The following is a 24,462-nucleotide window of genomic DNA, read 5'->3' as shown; positions in this document are numbered from 1 at the left end:
TGGCAAGGGTCTGCGATGGAGAGGTGGGGTAGGAGCTGGCTGCTGAGGGATGGCAGATGGAGAGAAGCGGAGAGGAGGTGAGGCACTCTCCTGCGTAAACCCCATGGAGTATCACTCCCTTGCCACACAAGAGGAAACAAGGCCTAAAGAGGGAATGTGCCTGGTTCATTCAGCTAGTGAGCAGCGAAAATGCGATTTGGACCCAACACTCTAGATCAAGGATTCTCTTAACCAGAGGAAATCCCCTCTCCCTCCCTCTGCCCCCAGGGGGCTTTGGCAGTGTCCATAGACCTTTGATGATGCCTGCTGGGGAAGCGGCTTCTACTGACATCTAGTGGATAGAAGCCTGCTAAACATTGCACCTTGTGCAGTCTGGAGCAAGCTCGAAAGCAAGCAAGAGTGTGTGGCTACACACACACACACACACACACACACACACCATTCCAAAGCGTCAGCAACACAGATGTTGGAAAAATCCTGTTCAAGACACCTGCCCAGACGATTCCTCACCTTGGCCCCTTTCTAGGCTTCCCATGGTCTAAGAGAAAGCAGGATTTGCAAGTAGGAGCAGCTCTACCTCGACTCCTACCCCGGCCCAAGTTAGCTACCAGGGTCACTGCTCAAGCTCCTGATCCTATGACCAAGGTCACCAGTTTCCCACAGTGACACCTTGAGGTTCACTCCCCCCTGCCCATCAGAGGGAGGAGGTCTGGTCTGGGAAGCCGACGCCACCTGCTGTCCCCACTGCCTACCATCACAGCAGGCTATCCCACCAAGCCGACTCTCCCAGCACTCTGCTGACGGTAGCTTCCAAGCACGGCCGCAAGATGGCACCCCAACCCATCAGGAATGCAGAGGCTCTGGGCCTGGAAGAGCCATGAAGAATATGCCAACCTGGACAAAGGCCTGGGGGCTGGACTTGGACCAGGTCCAGGGCCTCGCACGCCCAGGTCTAAGGCCTGTGAGTGCCGGATGTGCAAATGGAGGCCACACTTGGCTTCAGGACTCTCTTCACCGTTGTCTAGCTCGCTGCCAGCCCCAGCTCCTCCTCCAGCCCCTTGCATGCACACAGAACTCCCGGGAGCCCTGCACATCCTCCCCTTCAGCCTGCACACAGCCGAAGTGCTGAGGATGTAGGCATGATGACTGTCCCCAACACCAACGGCAAAGAAACTGAGGCACAGAGAAGTTGCATGACTTGTCCAAGGTCACAGTTAGCTGGGATTTGAACCCAGGTGGTCTTGTGCCCGCGTCTGTGCTTTAAGCCACTGCATACTGTCCACCCGCAGTAGCTCACCGCCTCCTCCCACCACCCTCCCCAACGCCCAAAGATTGTGTGGCATGGGACCACAGCCTACTCTGCAGGGGGAGCCGGGATAACGGCGAGAGCTCAAAAATGGAAAGGGGGCAAGGCTTTAGGGTCTGTGGTCAGTGTTCGTGACAAGCGAACTTCCCCTCTCCTATGTCTCTGCTTCTTATTTTCTTTCTTTTTTTTTTCTTCTATGTTGCCCTGTTGGTTTTTCTGGGCTTTCTGCAAATGCCAGCCTTCTGTGTGAAGAGGAAGTGAGAGAAGGGACTTTTATGTGCCGCTTAGGATACAGAAGGGGTTATTTCTTGAGGCCTGGGCTGGGGGAAGGGCTGGTGTCACCAGGGCTCCAAGTGAGAATCCTAAAGTGGAATGTGTGGGGCACCTCTGCACAGCTGACTTCTCCCCGAGCCGCCTCTGCATGCGGCCTAGGGCATTTTAAGGTGTAATGTGTGCCTGTCATGTTCTCACTCCCTCCAGCCCTGGATCGCATCTCTTTTCCTAGCTCATCTCCCAGGGCGAGGCCTGGCCAGAGCCCCTAGGCTTCCACCTTCCCCCTTACTTGGGGCCCTTTGCCTCTGTCTCTCCACCTCTGCGTCTCACAGCAGCTCCCCATGAAGACTCCCCCATGGGGCCCTGGCCAGGGTGTGTACTGTGTACTGACTTCCTAAAGGGTCCTGGGTAAGTCCCACTCTGGCCTTGGTAAGGGGCCCCGACTCCCACAGTCTGCCTCGGGGCTTCCTGGGTCCCAGCCCCTCTCCTGGCCTTTCCCGAGTCAGGGAGCCCTCAGTGAGCAGCCACCGCTCTGAGCACTGTGCAGGGAAGCACATGGGGAGCCCTGGAGGAGCTGAAAGTCATTTTCGGGCAAAAGGATGAGCTGTAGAGAAGGTCTGGGAGCCGTCCTCTGACCCCTGGTGCTTCTGCAGGAGGGAGAGGAAGCGGGGTCGTCAGCCCTTGAGCAGCAATTGCAGATGTCTAGGGCAGGTGAGGGGGGAGTGGCTGGTCATGAGGCTGGGGGGAAGGGGCGCTCTGGAGAGGCCTGTCTCTGGTCTCCCGGTCTCGATCTCACCCATCTTGGCATGCGTGTGTGCCAAGCTCTCTGTGCCCTTCCACTCTCCCTTAGGAAGTCTTGGGGCAGAGCTTCCTGAGAGCCTGTGTCCTGGGGACCCGCATATGGGCCAGGCTGGGCTACACCAGGCCAGACCTCTTCATGGTTAGCAGACAGGTCTCACACAGGTCGTGGTGAGAGGGACACTTAAAGACACGCTCATCCCTGCATTGCTCTGAGACTGAGAAAGGAGCAGCTCCTAACTGGGAAAAAAACATGCAGACTAAGCTCTGGAGGGAAGGAGTGTGCACCTGTCCCCAGACGCCAGTCCTCTGTTCGTCTGTCCAGCTCTCTCTCCAGTTCTGAGTTACCGCCCTCTCTCTCCCATTCTCCCTCCATCTGTCATCCCTTGCCCTTCTCCATCCCTCCAAGCCCTTTCCCCACCACACAAGGACCTCTCTGTGGCTGGGAGGTGATTTCCCTGGCTGGATGATGGCAGAGATGTCCACAGCACTGCTTTGTCCCCAGGCCCGCAACAGCATCTGTGTGTGGGGCAGTGTGGAGGGACGGCAGCCTGCACAGTCAGCAAGTGCCAACAGGTATAAACAGGAGCCTCAGGTCTCCTTAATTAAATCGCCCTTTGCCCAGGCAGCTTGTGTTCGATTGGGCTGGACTGGGATCAATAAGCCGCTTTCCCAGCCCAGCTGCCCCTTGGAGCTGGGCCTGTCCTCGTGTCCTGCCCAGGCCCACCTGCCCACCTCCCCTCCCCCTGCCCCCCGCCAATGCCTGGAGCTGGTGGAGGGCAGAGGCTGCGGCTGATTCATCTCCTGTGCCCTTGTGCCTGGGACAGAGCCTGGGACAAGCAGGGAGTGGAGGAGTGAGGGATGGGCTAAGGTCAGTGGGGGCACCAGCAGCAGGCAGCGGCCAGGAAGGCTGTGAGGTCCAGACTGCTACCCCCACCCCCAGGAGCCACTGTGAAGCTGTGGGCGTCACTGCAGGCAGCTGCTCCCACCCAGCCCCACAGGCAACACAGGGTGGCCCCAAAGGCAGCTGGGGCTGCCTTCTCCCTGGGGAGAAGAATGTCAACACGTAGTGGGGCTTAGGAGCAGCATCCCCCGTGAGCCCTGAGAGCACCCAGGGACCCACACCTGGCAGACCAGCGGACTTGGGGGGGACAGGGGCTTCCAGGAGATGAGGTCAGTCCCAAGCTTCCACGGGTCCAGGGCCTTTTGGTTTTGATTTTGGGGTTCTTGTTTTACATAATCTTTGAGCTGTTTATTAAAATGTGAAAAGCGGCTAATGGCAACTGAAATCTGTATATGGCTTTCTGGGAAAATGTTTATCTGAGAATTCACCGAAACGCAAAGTAGTAAGCGGTGGCAGGGGGTGAAAAAGAGCCAGGATTGGTTGTTTGTGATGGTTTAGAGAACAAGGCGTGTGTGTGTGTGTGTGTGTGTGTGTGTGTTTGGAGTCCATGCAACAGGATAGCTATGGAAGCATCGCGGGGTTCCAGATTCCGGGCGAATGGTTGGTATGAAAGCGCTCCTTGGATCTATCTATCGCGCCCGATCCCGGACAAGGTGTCTCTGAGGACCCGTTGGGAGCGCCTCGCCTCACCAGGGGATCAGACAGTTCCGGGTTTGGAAGGAGAGGGGCGGGTGCCTATGACGCCCTTGTCACCTCAATGTGACCCGGGGCCGCGGGCCCAGACGTCTCTTGGAGCCCCCGCCCTTCGAGCAGCGCTCCCTGGGGCGGAGCGTCGGCGGGTCCCCCGGGAGCAGCGGGAGCCGTGCGGGGCGGGCGCCCCCAGCGCTGGGGTGGAGGGAGGCCCGGCTCGCGCTGGGCTGGGAGGGGGGCGCGGAATCAGGGCTTTTTAGGACCCAGCGCGGCGCCTCCCTCCGGGGGCGAGTGCGGCTGCGCGCGCCGTGTGCCCGTGTCCGGAGAGCGGCGGGCTGGACGCGGACCGCGCGAGCGAGCGAGCCAGCCAGCGAGCTGAGCAGCAGCTCCGGCGGCGGCAGCGTCGCGGCGGCGGCGGCCGCTCCGCGCCTCGCCTCCCTGGCCTCGCCGGCCTCGCCGCGCCGCGCCGGGCCCCGCCACCCCCGCCTCCCGGGCCCGACCTCCGCAGCCCCCTGGCCGCGGCCGGCAGCGCCCACCGCCTGCCCGAAGCCGGGAGCGGAGCGCGGGGCGCAGAGGCACCGGAGCCAGTGCCGGCCGGCCCCGCAGACCAAACCCAGCCGGCAGAACCCCCGTCCGGCCCCACGCAGCTCCGCGACCGTCTGGGAGCTGTCCCTTCAGCACCGCCGCGGAAGCCTGAGTCCCAGCGCAGCCCAGCGGAGCCCAGGTCGAGCCTGAGCGCCCGGAGCGCGGCGCGCAGCGGCCGCCGCACCGAGCAACACCCGGGCGCCCCTGCCCAGGGGACCCGCCATCTCCTCCGGGAGGCGGGGAGAAGGAACGAGGAGGGCGGGCGGGCGCGCCCGCCGCCGGGGGGAGCAGGCAGCCAGGCAAGGAGAGAGGGGAGGGGGCCGGAGCCCGCCCTGCGCCCCGCGCTGCAGCCCCGCCACGCAGGGAGGAAGGCAGCCGGCATCCATCTCCCCGGCGCGGAGGACGCGCTGCGGCGACCACCGCACCGCGGAGCGCGCATTTCCCGGCCCCCTCTCCTCCCCTCCCCCTTCTGGGAGCTGGTCTCTATCTGCCTGGCCCCATAAGCTTTGTGTCGATTTCTCCGCTCTCCAGCTGAGATGGGGATAGAAGCCCGGCCCCCCCACCCTCTTTCCCCTCCTCCCGGGGCTCGCCGCTGAGCGCCGCCCCCCTCCCTCCCTCCCTCCCTCCCTTTTTGCTCCTCTGCCTCCTCCACAGCCAGACCAGCTCCCTCCCACATCAAGCGCCTGGAGACCCTTGGGATCCGGCGCGCACTTCCCTGGACCAAAAAGCGCCCCGAACGACGGGTCCCAGCCGCTCGCTGGGGTGGCCAGAGCCGCGGTCCTCTGTTCCCCCGACGGCTGGGGGGAGGGGGGAGGAGGCCGCGCGCCCCCCTCCCCGGCACCGACTCCCCCTGGCGGCCGCTCCCATGGGTGTCGCTGGGCCGCGCCATGCCTAAGGGGGCGCCGCGATGGGCCAAGGGGACGAGAGCGAGCGCATCGTGATCAACGTGGGCGGCACGCGCCACCAGACGTACCGCTCGACGCTGCGCACGCTGCCCGGCACGCGGCTCGCCTGGCTGGCGGAGCCCGACGCCCACAGCCACTTCGACTATGACCCGCGGGCCGACGAGTTCTTCTTCGATCGCCACCCGGGCGTCTTTGCGCACATCCTGAACTACTACCGCACGGGCAAGCTGCACTGCCCGGCCGACGTGTGCGGGCCGCTGTACGAGGAGGAGCTGGCCTTCTGGGGCATCGACGAGACCGACGTGGAGCCGTGCTGCTGGATGACCTACCGCCAGCACCGCGACGCCGAGGAGGCGCTCGACAGCTTTGGCGGGGCGCCCTTGGACAACAGTGCCGACGACGCGGACGCCGACGGCCCTGGCGACTCGGGCGACGGCGAGGACGAGCTGGAGATGACCAAGCGCCTGGCGCTCAGCGACTCCCCGGACGGCCGGCCGGGCGGCTTCTGGCGCCGCTGGCAGCCACGCATCTGGGCGCTCTTCGAGGATCCCTACTCGTCTCGCTACGCGCGGGTAAGTGGCAACAGAGCCCGGAGCAGAGCGGGCGGGCCGAGAAGGCAGCGAGCGCCCTCTGCTCCCGCGGGCGGAGGCGGGGAGGGGCTCGAGAGCCGGCGCCCAGGGAGTCTGGACTGGAAGGGGCATATGCGAGTGTCCTGGAGCGCAGCGGTGGCCCTTTGCAAGGGTGACCGGTTGAGAGCCCTGCAGGAGTCGCTGTCCCTCACAGCGAGTCAGTGCGGTTGGGTAGGAAGGGGTGTTTGTGTGTGTGAGTAGCTGGTGTGTGCGTATTTATGTAAGTGTGGTGGTGTGTGTTTGGGTGGGAGCGAGTGAGCACGGGTGTATGAGTGTGCGTGAGTGGCCGTCGGCGTGTATCTGTGTCTTTGCAGATGTGTGCTTGAAGGTGCGAAGTGCCCTCTATAGATTTTGGTGTGGGGAAGGAAGCACCTCCCAGGTAAGGAGGTGCCTGGAGCCAGCCAGGGCCCAAGAGGGCCTGAGGCCTGCCTGGCTGCTCCAGAGAGACCACCCCTCTCCCCCGGAGCAGCCTCAGCCAAGGGGGAATCTTGAGGGCTAATTCGCAACTTGGGGGCTGGCAATCCCTTTGTGACCTGCTCCTGGGGTCAGAGCTTGTCCTTTTCTGTGCACAGTGATGGGTGTCTGAGAGGGTCACGAGGTTCACACCTGTGCAGCCTCTGGGACTTGGGGGCTCAGGGAGAGGGGAGCCCTCAGGGGGAGCCTGCCAGGGTGAGGTGTGCCTGAGAGGTGGGTGTGTCTTCAGCAGCCACTCCCCTTTGGTGACAAGCAGCTTGTTGCTGGGGAGAAAGGACACCCTGCTTCTGACCTTGGCCCTCTCTGGGTTAGTGTCATCATCTGTACAGTGGGAGAGGGGGCTCCCAGGGCCTTTGCTGCTGACCCCTCGGTAACTGAGCCCAGAAGGGAGACTGGCAGCAGCCAGCTGGCCACCCTGGAAGAGACAGTTCCACCTTCCTGCGCTCTGCCTCCGGAGGCCTGCGGGGAGTCCAGGGCACCAGGGCAGGAACAGAGTTGGCAATATAAAGAGAGATCCTTCCCCATCCGTGGGCGGCCACCCTGCCCCAACACACACACCCACCCGAGAAAGCACTACCTCTGCCCTTGCTGTTTCCCTGCTGACCCTGGCTTCCCACTGCCCACTGGAGCCTGAGCCAGAGCCTGGGGCAGGGGGCAGGGGGCAGGGGGCAGGGGCAGGGGCAGGGGCTGCCTGGGAGGGCAGCAAAAGGTCATGTGAGGCCCAGATGTGGTCAGATGGCATGGTGGAGGGGCAGCAGGCTAGAGACTTACCCTGGAATCTTAGAACAGGTAGGTGTGGGCAGCGGGGTCCAAAAGGGAGCGAGCCTGGCCTCTGATTTTGCCCCTGAGAATCTTGCCCAAGGTCACCCAGGAAGCTGGAGGCTAAGGGAGACTTGAACCCAAATCCCCTGGGAGCTTCTCCTTCCTTGTGGTGGCCACAAACTCCCTGCCATTCCTAGAGTGGCCTGGGACCCCCAGAGGCCTCCCGTCCCCTTCCCCGACAGAGGCCAGCACCACGGCTAGAGGATTATGTAAGTGGGAGCTGTGCTCAGCTGTGGGGAGGGGCTGGAGCAGGGGCACTGGGGTGTTGAGCCCCAGTGTGTTGAGCCAGTGAGTGCTAGGGTTGGGGTGGGGGACAGGCTGGGCAAAGGCCTGGGTCAGAGCAGCTGCCCATTCAGCCCACACTTGACCTTGGGCAGCGTTTTCCGCCTGCCCCCAACCTTGGCCTGAAAAGCCAGGGAGGCCCCACTTCCTCACGGTGATCTCAGCGGCTCTCCCTGGCAGGAGGTTGGGTGCTCACACCCCTTTCCTAGGCTCAGCTTTTGGGCTCTTAATCAGAATCCCTGAGTTCCAAGGCAGGCAGGGGCCCATGGGGCATGTCCCAGTCCCTCTCCTCCCACTGGACATTCCTGGGACGTGGGGTAGCTGTACCCAGTGCAGACAGTTGGGCCATTGGCTGTGGCTTGGGGTCTTGCTGGTGTACAAAACCCAACTGACAAGTCTTTAAAAAAAATCTCTCATGCAAATGTCCATTGAAGTTGGGCAGGGGGAGGTGGTGGCGGGGCAGGGGTGCCAGGGCAGAGGTGGCTCCTGGCAGGAGCCCGCCTCTTCCGATCTGGGCCACCATTTCCCCCATAGCTTCACAGAAAGATTGTCGTCCCTTCCAACTCTCTTGGGTGACAGATGAGGACCCAGGCCCCCAGGGGAGCAAGGGAGCTGAGGCAGAGCAGGGTTTGGAACCCAGGCTCCCGGCCGCCCGCCGGCCAGCCTCGCTGCATTGCGCTGTCTCTCTGCGGCTCAGCTGCGCAGGGACCAGCCGGCTGCCCGCCCTCCTCCCGCTCTGCTCTGCCACCGCTGGCGCTGTCACCTTCGTCCACCCCTCCCCCACCCGGGGCCCCAGGCCTCCTGGAATTGCTAGGTCTAGACTGCAGAACAGGCTGCTGTTGGGTTATGTGTGAGAGGAGGCTTGTGTAAGAGGTGCCGTGTGTGTGCAAGAAGAGACAGACATGCCATGAGGCAGTGCACGCGTGTGCGTGTGTACGTGTGTGTGCTGAGACGGAGTCTGAGAGTCTGTAAGTCCTTGTGTCAGGGAAATCCTGGGTGAGTGTGAGAGACAGATTGGGGGTGAAATGTACTTTGTGCGTGTGTGTGTGTGAGAAAGAGAGAGAGAGTGAGAGAGAGAGAGAGGGAGGGAGGATGAGACTGTAGGGGATAGTATATGATTAAGGAGAGGGACTGTGTGTGGAAGAGAGATGCTGTGTGTGCAAGACTAGGTGAGTGTGTCTCTGTGCGGGCCAAGTGTGCAACTGCCTGTGTGAAGCTCTTTGCTGCCTTTGTGTGTGTGCGTGTGCATGAGACCATCTGTGCAGAAGGCTGCCGGAGGCTCCCCGAGTGACCGGTTGTGCGTGTATGCTGCTCCAGGTGACAGTGTGTCACTGGATAGGAGACACAGCGTGTTGTCTGGGTGTGCGTGCACCTGCAGGGACACGGAAGGCAGCAGCTGCCTGCCTGCCCCCTCCATCTCCCGGGACACCTGAGCCGCCTTGCCAGGGGCACTTCCAGCCAGTGTGGGCGGGCAGGCCCAGTGGCGAGGTCACCTTTCCCTGAGGAGCTGCCACCCACCCAGGCCCTGGCACTGGCTCAGGAAGATGGAGCCTGTGTGGCTGGGGTGGAGGTCCCATCTGAGCTTGTGAGAGGTGACAGCTGGCTCCCCGGCCTCTCTGTCCTGGGATGAGCTCAGCTTGCATTCTGGGTGGGAGTGATGAGGATCCCATGGGGTGAGGGGTTAAGGAGCTTCCTCTGCTTTGGGAATAAGAAATTATCCCAGAGGCAATGGCGGGGCAGGCAGGAGGCTGGCCGTGCAGAGAGCAGGGGGCTGCGGTGCTCCCGGGCTGAGTTGCAGAGGTGTGAGAACAGATGTGGGGCAGCCCGCGGGAGCCCTGCTTGAAGCCTGCCCTCCTTTCCTCCTTGCGGGGGGTCCACTGAAGTCCAAAGCCCTCGGCTTTTGAGTGTGACTTGCACATTGTCATCAGGAGCATCATTCCATGTCCCATCAGGGCCAGTGGTGGTCCCTAGGCTGCAGACCAGACAGGGTCCATGGCACAGCTGTGAGCGGTGATGTCGGTCCCCCAGAGTCAGTGACCTCCCAGAGGTCAAAGACGTGCCCACGACCCCCAGGCTGGGGAAGCCCCACTCCCGCCCACGCACTGCCCGCCTCGCTGCTGAGCCCTCGTCTAGTGTCTATCTCTTTGCCTTGTCTCTACCTCTTTGGGACCTAAAGCAGCCCTGAGTCCCCCTCTGCTCCCTGGAGGCTGGAGCACAGAGCCAGCTGGAGACCTCTGCACCTCCCTTGGACCCAGGCAATGCAGGCTCCTCTAGGGGAGGGCTGGTGGATGGCGCCGTCGTTGGAATCTTGCTGGGCCACTCGGCCTCTTGTCTTAGGGCCCACCTCCTCCAGGCAATGAGTGTAGGAGAGCCCTGGGCAGTGGAGAAGAGTCCGCCGCGTCCCCAGCCACCCCAAGCGTTCTCCTTCCTCCAATTCTTTCACAGGGAGCCCTGTGTGTCTGAACAGTACCCCTGGCCTCTGCCCTCCCAGTAATGAAAATCGCAAACCACGAGTCTCCCAGCCAAAGGCCCACAGCCTCACCAAGGCTAAACAGGGGCAATGCTGGGTGTCGTGACCTCCCAGCATTGTTGTAGAGCCCGTGGGGGTGACTGTGCAGAGCCGCGGGGCCCAGCACACAGTAGGTGCTCAGTAGACGCTGGCTGCTCTAATTACTCCCAGTGGCTGCACGATCGATGTACCCCATGCCTGTCCATCTCCGTGTCCGCCCTCCGGCTTCAAGCCACCTCTGCAGGAGCTCCCTGCCAGCTCTTCCACCGACAGCCCCTGGTCTCTATGCTTGGCAACCTCTGTGGTTACCTCTGACAGCTCACCGTCTGTCAGATCAGTGCCTTGCCTGCTTAACACACTTGGGTACTTCCCTGGCCCACACCCTGGCCTCTCAGGGCCTCCCTGTCTCAGTCTCCTCAGTGCTCACTGAGTAGCAACCACCTGGCCTCTTTTCACTTCTTACATGGGCCAGATTCCCTGCCTCAGGGCCTTTGCATATACAGCTCCCTCTGGCGCACTCTTTCCTCCTGGCTCCACTCACTCCTTCCCACGCTGCACAACCCCCAAGCATCCGTTCTCAGTGATGCCTTCCTGGACTCCACCGGCTGGGCCAGGGTCAGGCCCAAAGTCCTTCCTTTCAAAAAGCTATCTGGTTTATGATACAGTGCTCATCAGCGGCCTTGTGTGACTAGGTTTTGTTTCACCTGGGTGTCGGAGCTTCTCGCATAGGCAGTGTAATAGGAGCGATTATCATGACGGAGAGGAAACAGTGGCGCAGGGCGGAGGGCTTTACCCAGGGCCGCATGCGAGCAGGCTGGTTCAGCTGCCTGTGTCTGCTACCTCCGGGCTCAGGGCCTGCGCCTGCTCCTGGACTCTGGGAAGGAGGGGATTGGCTTGAGCCTCTTAGGGAGGCGGGTGGGCTGTCTCAGAGGTGGGGGAGGGCAGCTGCAGGGGGCCCGTTCCAAAGCCCACTGCGTGCGCGCTGGGGGATCTCGGCCTCCCACAGCAGCTGAATATAGTGCCTCTGGCTATTCTGAGCGGTCTCATGACTGGTGCACTCGCTCTGGCCCAAAAGGTCAGGGCCTGGGCCGCAGCCGCCCGTCGGCTTCTGGCCACCACTCTGGCCTGAGCGTCCCAGCCCTGGTGCGAGCTCAGGGGACAGTGAGGGCCAGGAGCCTCTGGGGACAGTTGCCACGCATTCCCTGCGGAGCAGATGGGTGCTCCCAGGCCACCACAAGTCACTGCTGTGATAAAGGAATGTAATCAGGGATGCGGCTCATTCACGGCTGTCGCAGTTGGTACGGGAGCCGTGGCGGCGGGGTCTTGCAGCGGGCAAGAGGGTTTGCACTGCACTCTGAATACAGCCTTGACAGGTGCGACTTTGTAACCAGGGACCATGGCTGGAGGTAGATCACTGGGAGGAAATGTCAGGTTAAGGGGATTCTGGCTGCTGATCAGTCATCTCCTGGGGGGACAGTGCGGGATGGGGAACCTGAGCAGGCATCCAGGCAGGGTGTCCTGGCGTCACTGACTCCTCTTCAGAGCCCTTTGCTAAAAGTGCATTAGAAACAGGCTCAGAGAAGGGAAGACACGTGCTCAAGAACACACAGGAATTTGTGAGACTCAAGCTCATGACACCGGCCTCTAGGTGCTGGGCCTGGCCCCCTGTGCATTTCTTTCTTTTTTCTTTTTCTTTTTTTTTTTTTCTTTTTTTTCTTTTTTTTTGGCCCTCAGTTTGAAAAGAACACCAAAGCCCACAGGGAGGAGGCACTAACCGGTCCTGCCCTCCAGGGCCAGGCCTGGCTGCTTGAGACCCTCTCGGGCCAGGCAGCCGAGGCTCATCCCGAATCCTTGGCCTCCCCAGGCAGGATGGTCCAGAACCCCCTCCCATTGTTGACTTGTAACAATGGCTCCTAGAGACAAAGGCACCTACTGGGTGCTGGCCACTGTCAGGCTTGCTTGACGTATTCTCACCTATTCACCCAAGGCTCTCGCAGGGGGGCATTATTAGTATCATACCAGTTCACAGGCAAGGGAGCAGAGGCTCAGAGAGGTCACACCACTTACCCAAGGTCACTTAGCTTGTGAGCAGTGGGGCCAGCACTGAGCCCCGAGTCTGTGGGACCCTGGAGCCCTGTGCATCACCACTCCTCCTGCTGGTGTCCCAGAGACGGGGAGCTGGGGCCTGCCATGCCCTGGTGCTCTCCTCCCCAGCTGTCCCCCTCAGCAAGTTCTAGTCCCTGGGGAGTGGCAGGTGCAGCTCGGGCTGGCCGGCTAAGCTGGTGCTCTCTGTCAGTTCTGAGAAAGAGAGTTTTGTGTTGGGGCTGCAGCTGCCCTCCCACCACATCTGTACAACCCCCCCCCATGTGGCCAGGAGGGGAATGCAGGGGCACTGGGTGTTGGGGGGATCCCAAGTTCTCCTGTGTGAAGCTATGCATGGCAGGGATGCTGGCTGCCCCTCAGCTTGGCACTCAAGACCTACTGATCAGGGTCATGGCCCTGTCTCCTGGGGCTCCCTTCTGCCGGCCTCCTCCCTGGCCACCTCCTTGTCTCAGCCCTGATTTTAACCTCTGGGTTTTGCTCATATGTTTTCCTCACTTGGGCATCCTCTCTGCTTCTGGTGGAGCGCGAACAGCCGTCCCTGAGCTCCGTAACACTGAGCTGTCCTTGCCAACCTCCTCCAGTAGGACTGACGGCTCCCGTGGACACTGAGTCACTGCGGCTTGCACCGTGGGAGCTGGAAGCCAGTGGGTCAGCTCTGGGGCCTGGCGCTGGGTGCAGGCAGGCCTCAGGATTCAGGACCCGCCCCGGGGTTGCGGAGAGCTGAGGCCCCAGACAAGACCTGGGTGAGGGCAGCAGGCACAAGGACCAGGGCAGGATCTGTCGCCAGGCCAACTAGAGCAGCAGGGCTACCTTGGGCAAGTCCCTCGGCCCCTTCAGGCTGCAGTTTGTCCAGCTGTAAGGGACAGAGGCCGTTCTAAATGCACACGCTCCCTGTGAGTGACAGAGCCCTGCCCTGCGCAGCCCTGGCCTGCTGGGACTCCCAGGATCTCTGGATTGCAGTGTGCAGAGGAGCTGGGGCCTCGGGCTGGCACTGCCCTCGCTCTCCGACATCCCAGCCTCACTGCCTCTAGGACACGTGTGTGCTCCCCTGGCAAGGGGAGTGGGTAGGAGGCCAGGGGGCGAGGGGCTGAAGAGCTTCCTCATCCGTTCACTCAACCCTTCTCAGTCTTCATTCATTCATTCATGGCATAGGAGTCTGAGCCCTGGCTGACAGGCTCACCCAGCCCTCTGGCCAGCACAGAGCTGGGCAGCCACCTCATCAGGGGGTGTTTGCTCGGGCCTGGGGGCAGCCCCCGTCCCCTCCTCTGCAGGTCTTTCTCGTGGCCATCCGTCCTCGGGGAGCTGCAGGAAGGCCCGCTCACAAGGGAGATACTGTGCCCAGCGGGGGGGCTGGAGCAGGGGCTGGGGGCCAACTTCAAAGGTATGGGGGCTCCATGGATGGGAGTCCTTGGCTCTTTCCTGGGAGAATTTGATTCCTAGACTTGGGGCGTGGTGGTGGGATGAGAGTGTTTACTCCCCCCGCCGGCTCCTGCTCAGAGAGGCAGAGTCAGTGCCGAGAAGTATGGGGCCCCCAGACCATCAGCGGCGTCTCCAGGCCCCAGTTAGCAGTCAAAGGGTTTCAGCCCCATCCCTACCCCAGACCTTTGGATTCGGAATCTGCCTTTGAAGGAGGCTCGCAGATGACTCATGCGCACCGGAGTTGGAGCAGTGCCTCCTTGGGCAGCGGTTCCCAGACAAGGGGGCAGACCAGGACGCAAGGGGTGCAGGTGGCGGAGCGCCCCAGATGCCTCTGACCCTGCCCCAGGGCTGTGCCAGTGATGACAGGGTGAGGAGGCCTGGGGGCAAGCCCCCGTCTCTGTCCTGGCCAGTGGCTCAGACCCAAAGCCGTGGGACTCCCTCTCCATTTTTCTTCCTCCACGCATCAGCAAAACCTGTTGTCTCCACGTTCTGCTGCCTCTCATCACCTCTGCCACTACCCGTGGCTGAAGCCACTGCCTTCCTGGCCCGGGTTACTGCCCAGGCCTCCTAACCATCCTGTGCATGGCATCCTGGTAAAATGCCGGTCAGACCAAGCCAGACCTCAGCTCGCTGTGGCCCCTGGTGCCTCAGAGGAGAAGCAAAGTCCTGACGAGTGTTCCAAGGGTCCCAGGAGCGCCCCTACCCCTCCTTATGGCCCCCGCCTCTCTTGTGCCCACTGGCCCTGGCCTCCTTGGCTTCCTGCCTGCACTGCTGCACTTCTGCCTGGGGACCTGGCTGCTGCTGGCTGCCCCCCGCCCCAGGCACATGTCCTTCAGCCATTCCTCCCACCTCCAGACCTGTGCTCAGGTGCTGCTGGCTCCCGTGCACCTCTGTGGACCCTTCCCCCGGGGTGTTTGTCCCTGTCTAGTACTCAGCGGCTTTGGCCTCCCCCCCACCCCCGGAATGTCTGTTCTATGTGGGCACAGGTTCTTGTCGCTATCCCGGAAACTAGAGCAGGGCCTACTGCGTAATGGGCACTCAGTAAATACCTATTATGAGGTAGGGTGGAGATCAAGACTGGGGGCAGACATGGGCACCTGCCCTTGAGCTGTTCCTGGGGACCTCCTCTTCCTCGCCTCACCTGGGCAGGGTCCCACCTGTCACCGTCACCACCCCAGGCCAGAAGGGCTCTTGGCATCCTGGCCCCCATCTTTCCAAACCCTTCCTTCATATTGCATCAGCTCAGTCCCCCACAGGCCAAGGCGCCATTGTCCCAAGCCAGGATGCACAAGTCCCCAAGCCCCACGGGGTCCAGCCCAGCCCCCAGCCCCATGTCTCCCAGCCCTCTGCTTCTCAAGGCCTTCCCTTCCCCGCCACGGTCCCCTTCCCCTGTCAGCTTTCTCTGTGGGGGATTTAGGCAGTAGTTGTGGGCTTTCAAACCAGACTCCTGCCCTCGAAGGCCCAGGGTGAGTTTTTGTCCCAAATCCCTCTACTTCGAGCCCCGGGTCATGCACTTAGCGGGAAGTGAGTGGCCTCCACACCTCCCCCGAGTCCCCACCACATCCTGCTGAGTCCTGCCTTCGAGTCGCAGCCCCACCACTATCCAGCTGTGTGACCTTGGACAAGTCCCCTAGCCGGTCTGTGTGCCCGGAGAGGGCCAGGAATAGTGCCTGACTCACAGGGCTACCGCGAGGAGTCTGTGTGGAGCACTTCGCCCAGAACCCAGAACGTAATAAGGGCTCAGCTATTTGTGGGTTCCATTCCCTTCTCTTAAGTAGCTCTTGAGGGCTGAACCCTCACCTGCTCCCTTCAAGCCTCAGCTGCCCCTCCCTCCCTGTGTGGCATGGGGCCTGAGAGCGAGGGCTGGAGGCCCCTCCGCCTGGCTGCCGCTGAGGGGGAGTGTGGAAGGCTGGCATCAGGCTCTGCTTGGGAGCCCAGCGCAGGGACCTGAGACACTGACCGATGTGCAGTGTGCTGGGGATGGCAGCTGGGGCCGTGCATCCCAGCCCCGGGCATTGAAGCAGCGACTCGTTAAAGGGGCGCTCAGACACAGGGAGGGGCAGCAGCAGGGGCCAGGGCTGAGGGCTCCCATGGGTGCCAGTGCAGTGCCCACTCCACGGCTGGGCTGCTCCCCCAGGCCGACGCCAGGCTGGGTGGGGACGAGCTAATATTAGCCAGGGCGGCCCTGGGTAGCTGAGCTCATGCAGCCTCGTGAGCCAGCCCCCTCGGGCCCAGGCTCAGAGGCAGTGTTCACCTGCGCCGCCGTGGCAGCCAAATGAAGACCATGTTGGGGCTCAGCCTCACCTCCCTCCTGCTGGCCTGGCCGCCCAGCTCCTGCTGCATGCTGGCTCTGCCCCGTCCACGAGCCCCCTGCCCCACTGCCCACGACGTCCCCACCTCACTGCTTTCCTTCCCCATTCCGGCGCTGGAAGGGCCTCCCCACACCCCTGCCCTGCACGGCAAGACAGTCTGAGCAGTGTCCCTGCCCGGGCAGCTGTTGGCCCTGGGTCATTGGTGCATTCATTTTTCCGGTAAATATTTCTGAGCACCTGCTCTGTGGCAGGCACGTAGTAGGCAAAGAGTGAGGCGGTCAGAAATCCCTGCCCTGCAGTCTGCCCTTCTCACACAGCGAGAACAAGCGGACAGCCAGGATGCGCGGGTGAACGGTTCTGCTGAGGCTCACCCTCGCCGTTCTGCAGACAGGGGCCGCGGATGGAGCCATGGATGGATGCTGCCTGGGATGCCCTGCCATCGCTGGCCTCGTCTCCCAGCAGCCTCTGAGATCGGGGACCTACCTTCTCCCAACAGTGTGGCTGCAGCTGGGGAGACCGTGCTAGGGACCCAGGCGTGGTGCTCTGGGGGCCTTCCCCATCCACCCAAGTGGTCGAATGGGCAAGAGTGACTCCCTTGGGCCTTGTCACCAGGGCAGGGATGTGAACATACCTCCAGCCACAACTCCCTGCCACGCTGGCGTCTCATCGCTTAGAGATTAATATTTTATGCTCAACCTCAGGGGGTTCTCTGAGCAACTGCAAGGAACATGGTCACCTGCTGGGCCACCTGGGGCCACCGGAGCCCTGGGCTGAGAGCCAAGGGCCAGGCTCTTGTGAGCCCAGGTGGAGGTCGTCCGTTGAGGGCTGGCCCTGGTGGTGTGCCCAGGCCCACGTTGGCCCCTGAGCAGCCCACGCACTGGCACGTGGCCTTGGCGTCTCCAGGCCTTGGTTTCGGTGTCTATGAAGTGGGCATCCCTCAGGGATGGGGGAGGATCCAGTTGGACCAGAGGCAGAGATGCTTTGTAGGCCTCGCACGGGAGGAGACACATCTCCGGCGCTGGGGGCATAATGGGGAGAGGGAGAAGGCGGCAGCCCAGGTCAGTGGGTCTAGGCCTCCCCCTGCCCTGTTGCGGACTTGGGAGGCGCCTCCCGCTAGGCCTGTTTCTCCACGTGCAGCTCAGGCATGACAGTTGCTGCTGCATGGGCAGGAGAAGTCAGTGGTGAAGCCCCCGACCTGGTGCCTGGCATTTACCAAGGGCCACGTCCACTGTCCCCCAGGCCCGCACTCTCCAGCTTGTGGGGAGGCCCTGGCTGAGCCACAGAGACAGGGAGAGGCAGGCCGTGGAAGCTTCATCTGGTGGCCGTGCAGCCCCGGAGGCCTGAACCGCCATCACTGGTGACATATTGGGCCGCACGAGGGTCAGAAATGCCAGGCACTGGCTTTCCTTCCAGGTGGCAGGGATGGTGTCTCCTGAGCCCGGCTGTCACCGAGCGGATCTCTTCTCCTGTCTGGTGAGCTGGGGGTGTAGGCACAAGTCTTGGAATTCGGAATCGTGGTGGTTTGCCCTAATTCACCAAGCCTTCCCCCGTCCACGGCCCTGCCTGAGGCCTGACTGCTCCCCTTGGAGATCAGCCCTCCTGCCGTCCCGGACTGCCTGCCCTTGGCCCCCAACACGCTGCAGCTCCCTGGCTCCCGGCCTTGGAGCTCACCGTGTGTGGCACCAAGAATGCCGACTCGCCCACCCCACACATCTGACCGGATGCTCCCTTCGGGGCCCCTGCTCTCTGCAGTCCTTCCAGACCCCAGCACGAGCCTGCTCGCCCCTCTGTGCTTCCAGGAGGCATCACCTGTCCCCCATGGGCCCTGGATCCACTGACCCACAGATGTTAGGTGTTTCTCAGCCTCAACTGTAAGCTCGTAGTGGACAAGGATCCACTCGGGCCCGGCCAGCTCCTGTTCCATAGCAGGAAGCCAGGAACTCTGTGCCAGGGTGTTGCAGCTCACCACAGCCCCAGGAGCTGGAAGGTGTGGCTGTGACACCTTGTTACTGATGAGGGGAAAATGGCCCAGAGAGAGGAGTTCACTTGTCTAGGCCCATTCTGTTAGTCAGTGGGAGAAGACGGATTGGATACCAGGACGTCTTTTGGTGGACATTCAGAGGGCTAAATAGAACTGTAGCAGTATTCCCTCCTGCTCCCATGTGCTGCAGTTCTTTTTTTTTTTTTTTTTTTTTTTTTTTTTTTTTTTTTTGACAGGTAGAATTAGACAGTAAGAGAAAGAGACAGAGAGAGAGTTGTAGAAAGTGAGAGAGAGACAGAGAGAAAGGTCTTCCTTCCGTTGGTTCACCCCCCAAATGGCTGTTACGGCTAGAGCTACTCCGATCCGAAGCCAGGAGCCAGGTGCTTCTCCTAGTCTCCCATGTGGGTGCAGGGCCCAAGCACTTGGGCCATCCTCCACTGCCTTCCCGGGCCACAGCAGAGAGCTGGACTAGAAGAGGAGCAATCAGGACTAGAACCCGGTACCCATATGGGATGCTGGTGCCATAGGCGGTAGATTAATCAAGTGAGCCACGGCTCTGGCCCCGTGCTGTGGTTCTGTGGTCAAGAGCGACATGGTCAGGGACAGCCAGTTGGCCTAGCGGTTAAGCTGCCAGTTAGGTCTGAGGGCCTGGTTTCAGTGCTTGGCTCTGGCTCCTGGTTCTGGCTTCCTGCTAATGTGCACCCTAGGAGGCAGCAGGTGACGGCTCCAGTGGTTGGGTCTCTGCCATCCTCGTGGGAGACTTGGATTGAGTTCCCAGCTCCTGGCTTTGGCCTGGCCCGGCCCCACATCATTGCAGGCATCTGGGGGAGAATCAGTGAATAGGAACTGTTTCTTGTGCTCGCTCGCTCGTTCTCTCAGATATTTCTTTTCTTTTTTTCTTTTCTTTTCTTTTTTTTTTTTTTTTTTTTTTTTTTTTTGGACAGGCAGAGTGGACAGTGAGAGACAGAGAGAAAGGTCTTCCTTTTGCCATTGGTTCACCCTCCAATGGCCACCGTGGCCGGCGTGCTGCAGCCGGCGCACTGCGCTGATCCGAAGGCAGGAGCCAGGTGCTTCTCCTAGTCTCCCATGGGGTGCAGGACTCAAGTACTTGGGCCATCCTCCACTGCACTCCCGGGCCATAGCAGAGAGCTGGACTGGAAGAGGGGCAACTGGGACAGAATCCGGTGCCCTGGCTGGGACTAGAACCTGGTGTGCCGGCGCCGCTAGGTGGAGGATTAGCCTATTGAGCTGCGGCTGAGGCGCTGACCTCAGATATTTCTTAAATTTAAGAATGCTATAGTTAGATGGACAAATGGATGAAAGCATGGACAGGAAGGGAGACCCGTGATGGATGTGGATACATGGTTGGAAGGAAGGACACCCGGATGGATGGATGGCCAGCAGGTGGATAATGCGTGTGGGCCCAGAGGAGTGTAGATGCCTGCTGTTGGAGTTGCTTGCCCTCAGGGCAGGAGAGGAAGTCCCACCCCCACCCCCATTAGGGGAACCCTCCCAGAGGGTAGAACTTAGAAGCTGAGGCCTTCAGGGAGGTAGGCAGAGCAGAGTGGGATTGGGAGACGCAGGGGCGGGCTGGCGTGGGGAGTGAGAGAACTGGGAGCTGAGTTGGAGCCAGCCCAAGGGACTGGGCTGTGCTGACTGTTGAGAGGCCCCAGTGGAGGCGAGTGGGCAGGAAAGAAGTTGCAGGACAGCCGTGTCACGGGGGAGCCTGGGCGGGGAAGAGGGCGCTGGCCGGTGCTCGCCAGGCTGTGCCAAGCACACCTGAAGTGAGTTCTGGAGCGGGAGGCCGCGGTTCCCCCTCGGGTCCTCAGCCTCAGCGAGGGGCTCCTCCGCTGGCTCGGGCAGGGTGTGTCCCTGCATTCAGTGCCGCTCTGCGGGGGTGGGGGGGGCCCGAGGAGTGGGCCCTCCCCAGGCCCTGGGAGGCCTCGGCTCCAGGATGCGAGACCTGCCGTCTGCCCAGTAAACCCCAGGCTCTGGCCAGGAGCTCCAGGGGCCAGTAAAGAGGCCACAGGCGACGGTGGCCACTAGCTGAGCTTGGCAGGGCCTGGAGGCTTAGATGCCACTGGTCTGGAGAATACGCTTCCAGCTAGAGCTAAGTAAAGCTCTCCATTTGCACCAGGCACAGCGCTTAGAGCAACAGTCTCCCTCTCGAAACCCTGCTCTGGCATTCCCCAGCACCAAGCTGCTCACTGCACCCCCCAGCGCGCGCGCACACACACACACACACACACGCACACGCACACGCACGTGCACGCGCATGCTGGCCCCGGAGATCTCCCTGGGAAACCAGGTCCAATGAGAGTGCCTGGTGTGCCGCTAACTGTTCATTACAGTCGCGGCTGCGGCGAAGTATAGCTTCAGCACACACAAGGCCGAGACAACAAGGGAGAGTCTTGCCTTAAAAAAGCCGCACAAGCAAGCACGCAGACACCTGCAGGCGCCTGCTCCCCACACCCATGCACCTTGCACCCAGGTGGACACACACTTGCACCAACACAAAGCTTCACTCATTCAGTACATGTTTGTTGGGGGTCTGGGAGAGTGGATAACAGCATGGTGCTGGAGCCAGACCAAACGGGGTCTCCAATTCTGGCTCCGTCACTTCCTGTGGGTAACTTAACCCCTCCGAATCCATGTCCTTCAGACTTGGTTTGGGCTAAGTGAGATGGAGCGTGCGAGGGCACTTAGGATGATGGGTGTGGCGCAGGACAAGTGTCAGGGCACGGCAGGCATCTTCATCACCACTGTTGAGTACCTACTCTGCCTACTTCTGTGCTGGGAGCCTCTCTTCAACTTGCTATTTCTGGAAGTGGTTGTGGACAGTGATGGCGGGAGCAGGTGTAAGACGCCCTCGGCATGTGGTTGCTGATGGACTGGATGGCCGAGTGAGCTGTCTTCTTTCAGGAGGAATCCACTCTCATTTGTCTTGCATTCAGGCTGTGTCTTTGGAAGGATCTGGATGTCCCTAGGGTGACACAGGGACCCCAGATATAGAAGAGGAGCTTGAGGGTGTCCTGATCGCCCCTCATTTATGGCAGCATAGAAAGGGAGCAGGGAGCCACATTTTCCCAGGCCACATAGGCAGCAGTCAGTGGCCTCCTTGAGCCAGCCTAGCGCAGTAGGCAGTGCGTGGTCCAGCCTCAGCCCCAGAGCCCCAAGCTGTAGCCTGCATCCTGGACCCTGGAGCCGCTCAAGGCACAGCCCTGGTCGTGGCTTGGGCAGCCCAGGAGTCTCGCAGCCGCTGGCGGAGTCCTGGCTGGGCTGTCAGGTAGGCGGGGGCCTCAGGGCTGGCAGCCGGCAGGGTTCCCTGTGCTGGGCAAGGGGCCTGGGTGAACCTGAGTACAAAACAAGCTTCGGGATTTGGAGGTCCTGTCACCGTTCCCAGCCTTTGAATAAACCGACCGCCACGTCGCCTGGGCCGTCTCCGCCCATCGCACCTCCTCAAAAAGAAAGTGACATTTCCTCGAGCTTTTTAAAGCTCAGGCTGGGCCGGGCCAGGCCAGGGTGTTGGGGGGGGGGGGGGCGGCCCTGGGAGCCACACAGCCTGAGTCTCTCCTCACCTTGAGTGATCTCAAGACGCTGGGAATAGGCATGGCCTCATCTCCTCGCCATGCGCCCCGGATTCCAGCCGCAGTGTCCAGATTCCAGCGCCCCGACTCCAGTGCGTCCAGGTTTTGAATTCCACATTCCACTGCCGGTTCTGTCCTGGGGGCCTTCTGCGTGAGCGCCTTGGGTTGGCCAGCCTGCTGCGGGGGAAGGGTATGCCGCCCCCTCTCTGAAAAACCGCCCTCCCGAGCTGTGTCCACTCTCCATGGATGACCTGCGGCCCTCGTGTTCACGGCCGGTGGGGAGTCAAGTCTTTGTTCCACCAGTGGTGGCCAATTTCAGGAGCTGAAAGTGTGTGTGCCTGCTGCCAGTGTAGACGTGAGTCTGCTGTCAGTGAGTGTCCCCGTTGCCTGTGTAGACACAGGTCTGCTTCAATCACCGTACCGACCGGCAGTGTAACGGACTATCCTGGTGGAGACCCGTGCGTGCCTGTTGCTGACAATACAGCTGTGCCATCAGGGCCTGTGCCTGGGGCCAGTTGAGTGAGAAGTTTGTGGACAGAAATGATCCTTTGCCAGGGAAGCCGCCGCTGTTAGTGTGGTTACGCCTGAATGTGAGTGTGAAACCAACAGTTGGGTGTGTTAGTGTAGACGCAGGCGTGGTGTTAGTGATCCAGTGGTTGGGCACACTCTCCATGCTTAATAAAAGCAGACTCTGATGGGGCGGGCGTTGAGTGGGCAGAGTGCTTCCTAAGGCGGCTTAGGAAGTTAACTTTTCTACCCATTATGCAGGTAGAGGGACTGAGTATAGCACACGCACTTTTCCCCACATCGGGAAGCCATTCTGGTGCTGAGCGGTGCTCCCTGGGGTCTGGGAAGGATCACCCCCGCCCCTCCTTCAGGCAAGTGTGTGGCCGGGCCGCTCTGGAAGCTGCCACTCTAGACGGGGGAAGAAGCAACAGTGACCGTGAAAGCCGAATAAATTCCACGGTGCGAGTCGCCCCACTGCTGCAAGTGGGCACGCAGAAAGAGTGACTGGTGTTGAGCCAAAGTGCACCGCAGGAATGGCGCAGGGAAGCTCAGCCGTGCTGCCCGAAGAGCCTGGTTATGACTTCAAACCAGGCGGTCAGAGCAGGCCTTTGGAGACAGTGAGGGGATGAGCCGCAGCAGGGCTGGGAAGGGCATCGTAGGCAGAGGGAACAGCAGGGTGAGGGCCCAATAGCAGGGCATGTCTGGCATGTTTGAGGAATGTGTTTGGGGCTGCAGGTATGGCTGGCGTGAGCCAGGGGACAGTGGTGGAGAGGACATTGGAGGGGCAATGGATGCCCACCTCTGGCAGGGATGTGCAGGCCACGGTGAGGCCCTTAGCTTCTCCTCTGAGAAACAGAGAGGTGACCCTGAGCAGAGAAGTGACACGAGTGGACTTGCATTGCAAAGCATCCTTCATCTGGCTGCCAGCTGGGGACCCCCTAGGCACAGCCCAGTGGGATGAGATGGCGGGGATATGGGCGGCAGCCGTGGCGGGTGGCAAGGCCACCAGGATTTCCTTGCAGATTAGATGTGAGGTGCGGCAGGATGGGGGTGTCGACGGTGACTCAGGTTTCTGGAAGAGAGGCCTGGGGATGATGTCTCCTGGGACAGAGAAGGCGGCCGGCGGCAGGTGGCCTGCAGCTCCGCCAGGACTGCTGGGACTCCTCCTGCAGATGCCAGGGAGTGGGGTACACGGCTGGGCTGTCTCGGGGCCTGGGATTGGGCCACGGTGTTGCAGTCACGAAGCTGGCAGAATCACCAGGGGAGGCAGTGGAGACTGCGCTGCGGGAGAAGCGGCTGACCAGGGGCACGGAGCAGGAGCAGCAGTGAGGGAGGAGGACCCCGGAGGCTGTGGTGTGGCCCGATGTGGGGGGTGGGGGCGGCTGCTGCTGAGCGCAGGCTATGACAGCGGGAGTCATCCCCTCGCTCCCTGCTGCGGCGCTCCTCCTGCACCTGCCCCTCCCCAGCCTGCCCACTCCTGCTGCCCCCCAGGGCTCAGCGTTAGAGGCCCACCGATGGCCTTGTCACCTCTGCTGGGCACATACTTGCCTGTGTGGTCATCTGGTAACCAGGAGCTCCGGCCACTTTGGCTCACTGCACAGCCAATGCCCTGCACAGGTCTGGGGTAAGACGGAAACACAAAGGTACTCCAAAAAGCTCGCAGGAAATGGAACGAGGCTACTTGGGTACAAAGTTTTCTCACAATCTGTGTATATAAATGATCTTGCAAAAGTTCATGGAAAATATGAATTAGGAAAAAAACTATGTATGGATTACCTTTTTTTGCGGGGGGGGGCACCACAATCATTTTTTTCATTCTATTTTTCCATGAACTTTTTGAAGTCCCTTCCTATCTGTTGGAGGGACAGCAGGCAAGCAGCCCATGATGGCCCCACCCAGGTGTGTCAGCTGCTTTCAGTGGGGCCATCCCCCCACCCCGCCCCTCCAGCACACTCATATATACACACACCCGTGCACATAGGGAGGCAGGACCCCCACTCCGCACAAACCGACAGGTGGGCACCTGGCGGGGTCGGAGTGGGGGATGGGGAAGCCGCCTAAGGGTTCCTGGTAGCCTTCATTCCCAGCTCTTTCTTGGAGCTCAGAGCCTCCGTTTTCTCCCCTACCAAACGGGGGCAGTCCAAACCATCCTGCTCATGGTGTGCACGCGTGCGTGCACGTGTGAGTGTTTGTGTGTGCGGTTCCTATGTGGAAACGTGTTGTGAAGTGAAGGCCCCTTGCTACCCTGGTTGGAAGACAAGAGTCTTCTTCCTGGGTCGCCCGGGACGGACGGGGAGAGACCCGTAAGAGGAAGTGGCCAGATCGCGGCCCCCTTCCTTCCATCTGGAGTTTTCTGCACAGGTCTTAACCACCCTG

The 24,462-nt window shown here is 61.2% G+C and overlaps 1 protein-coding gene across 6 annotated transcripts in view; it reads left to right on the top strand.

Moving 5' to 3' along the window:
- Positions 1-5,319: 5,319 nt before the first annotated feature.
- Positions 5,320-24,462, top strand: part of KCNC1 (potassium voltage-gated channel subfamily C member 1) — a 41,151-nt gene continuing 22,008 nt past the window's right edge. For 5 of the 6 annotated variants that reach the window (XM_051833923.2, XM_070065286.1, XM_051833924.2 and 2 more), the window contains exon 1: positions 5,320-6,033. In XM_051833923.2, coding sequence (XP_051689883.1) covers positions 5,464-6,033 — 570 coding nt within the window. In that variant the 5' untranslated portion in view covers positions 5,320-5,463. 6 annotated transcript variants of the gene reach the window in all.

The sequence above is a fragment of the Oryctolagus cuniculus genome, chromosome 1 (genome assembly GCF_964237555.1).
Source record: "Oryctolagus cuniculus chromosome 1, mOryCun1.1, whole genome shotgun sequence".
Classification (NCBI taxonomy): Eukaryota; Metazoa; Chordata; class Mammalia; order Lagomorpha; family Leporidae; genus Oryctolagus; species Oryctolagus cuniculus.
Note: the sequence above shows the minus strand (reverse complement) of the source record. Positions and strands in the feature narration are given on the sequence as shown.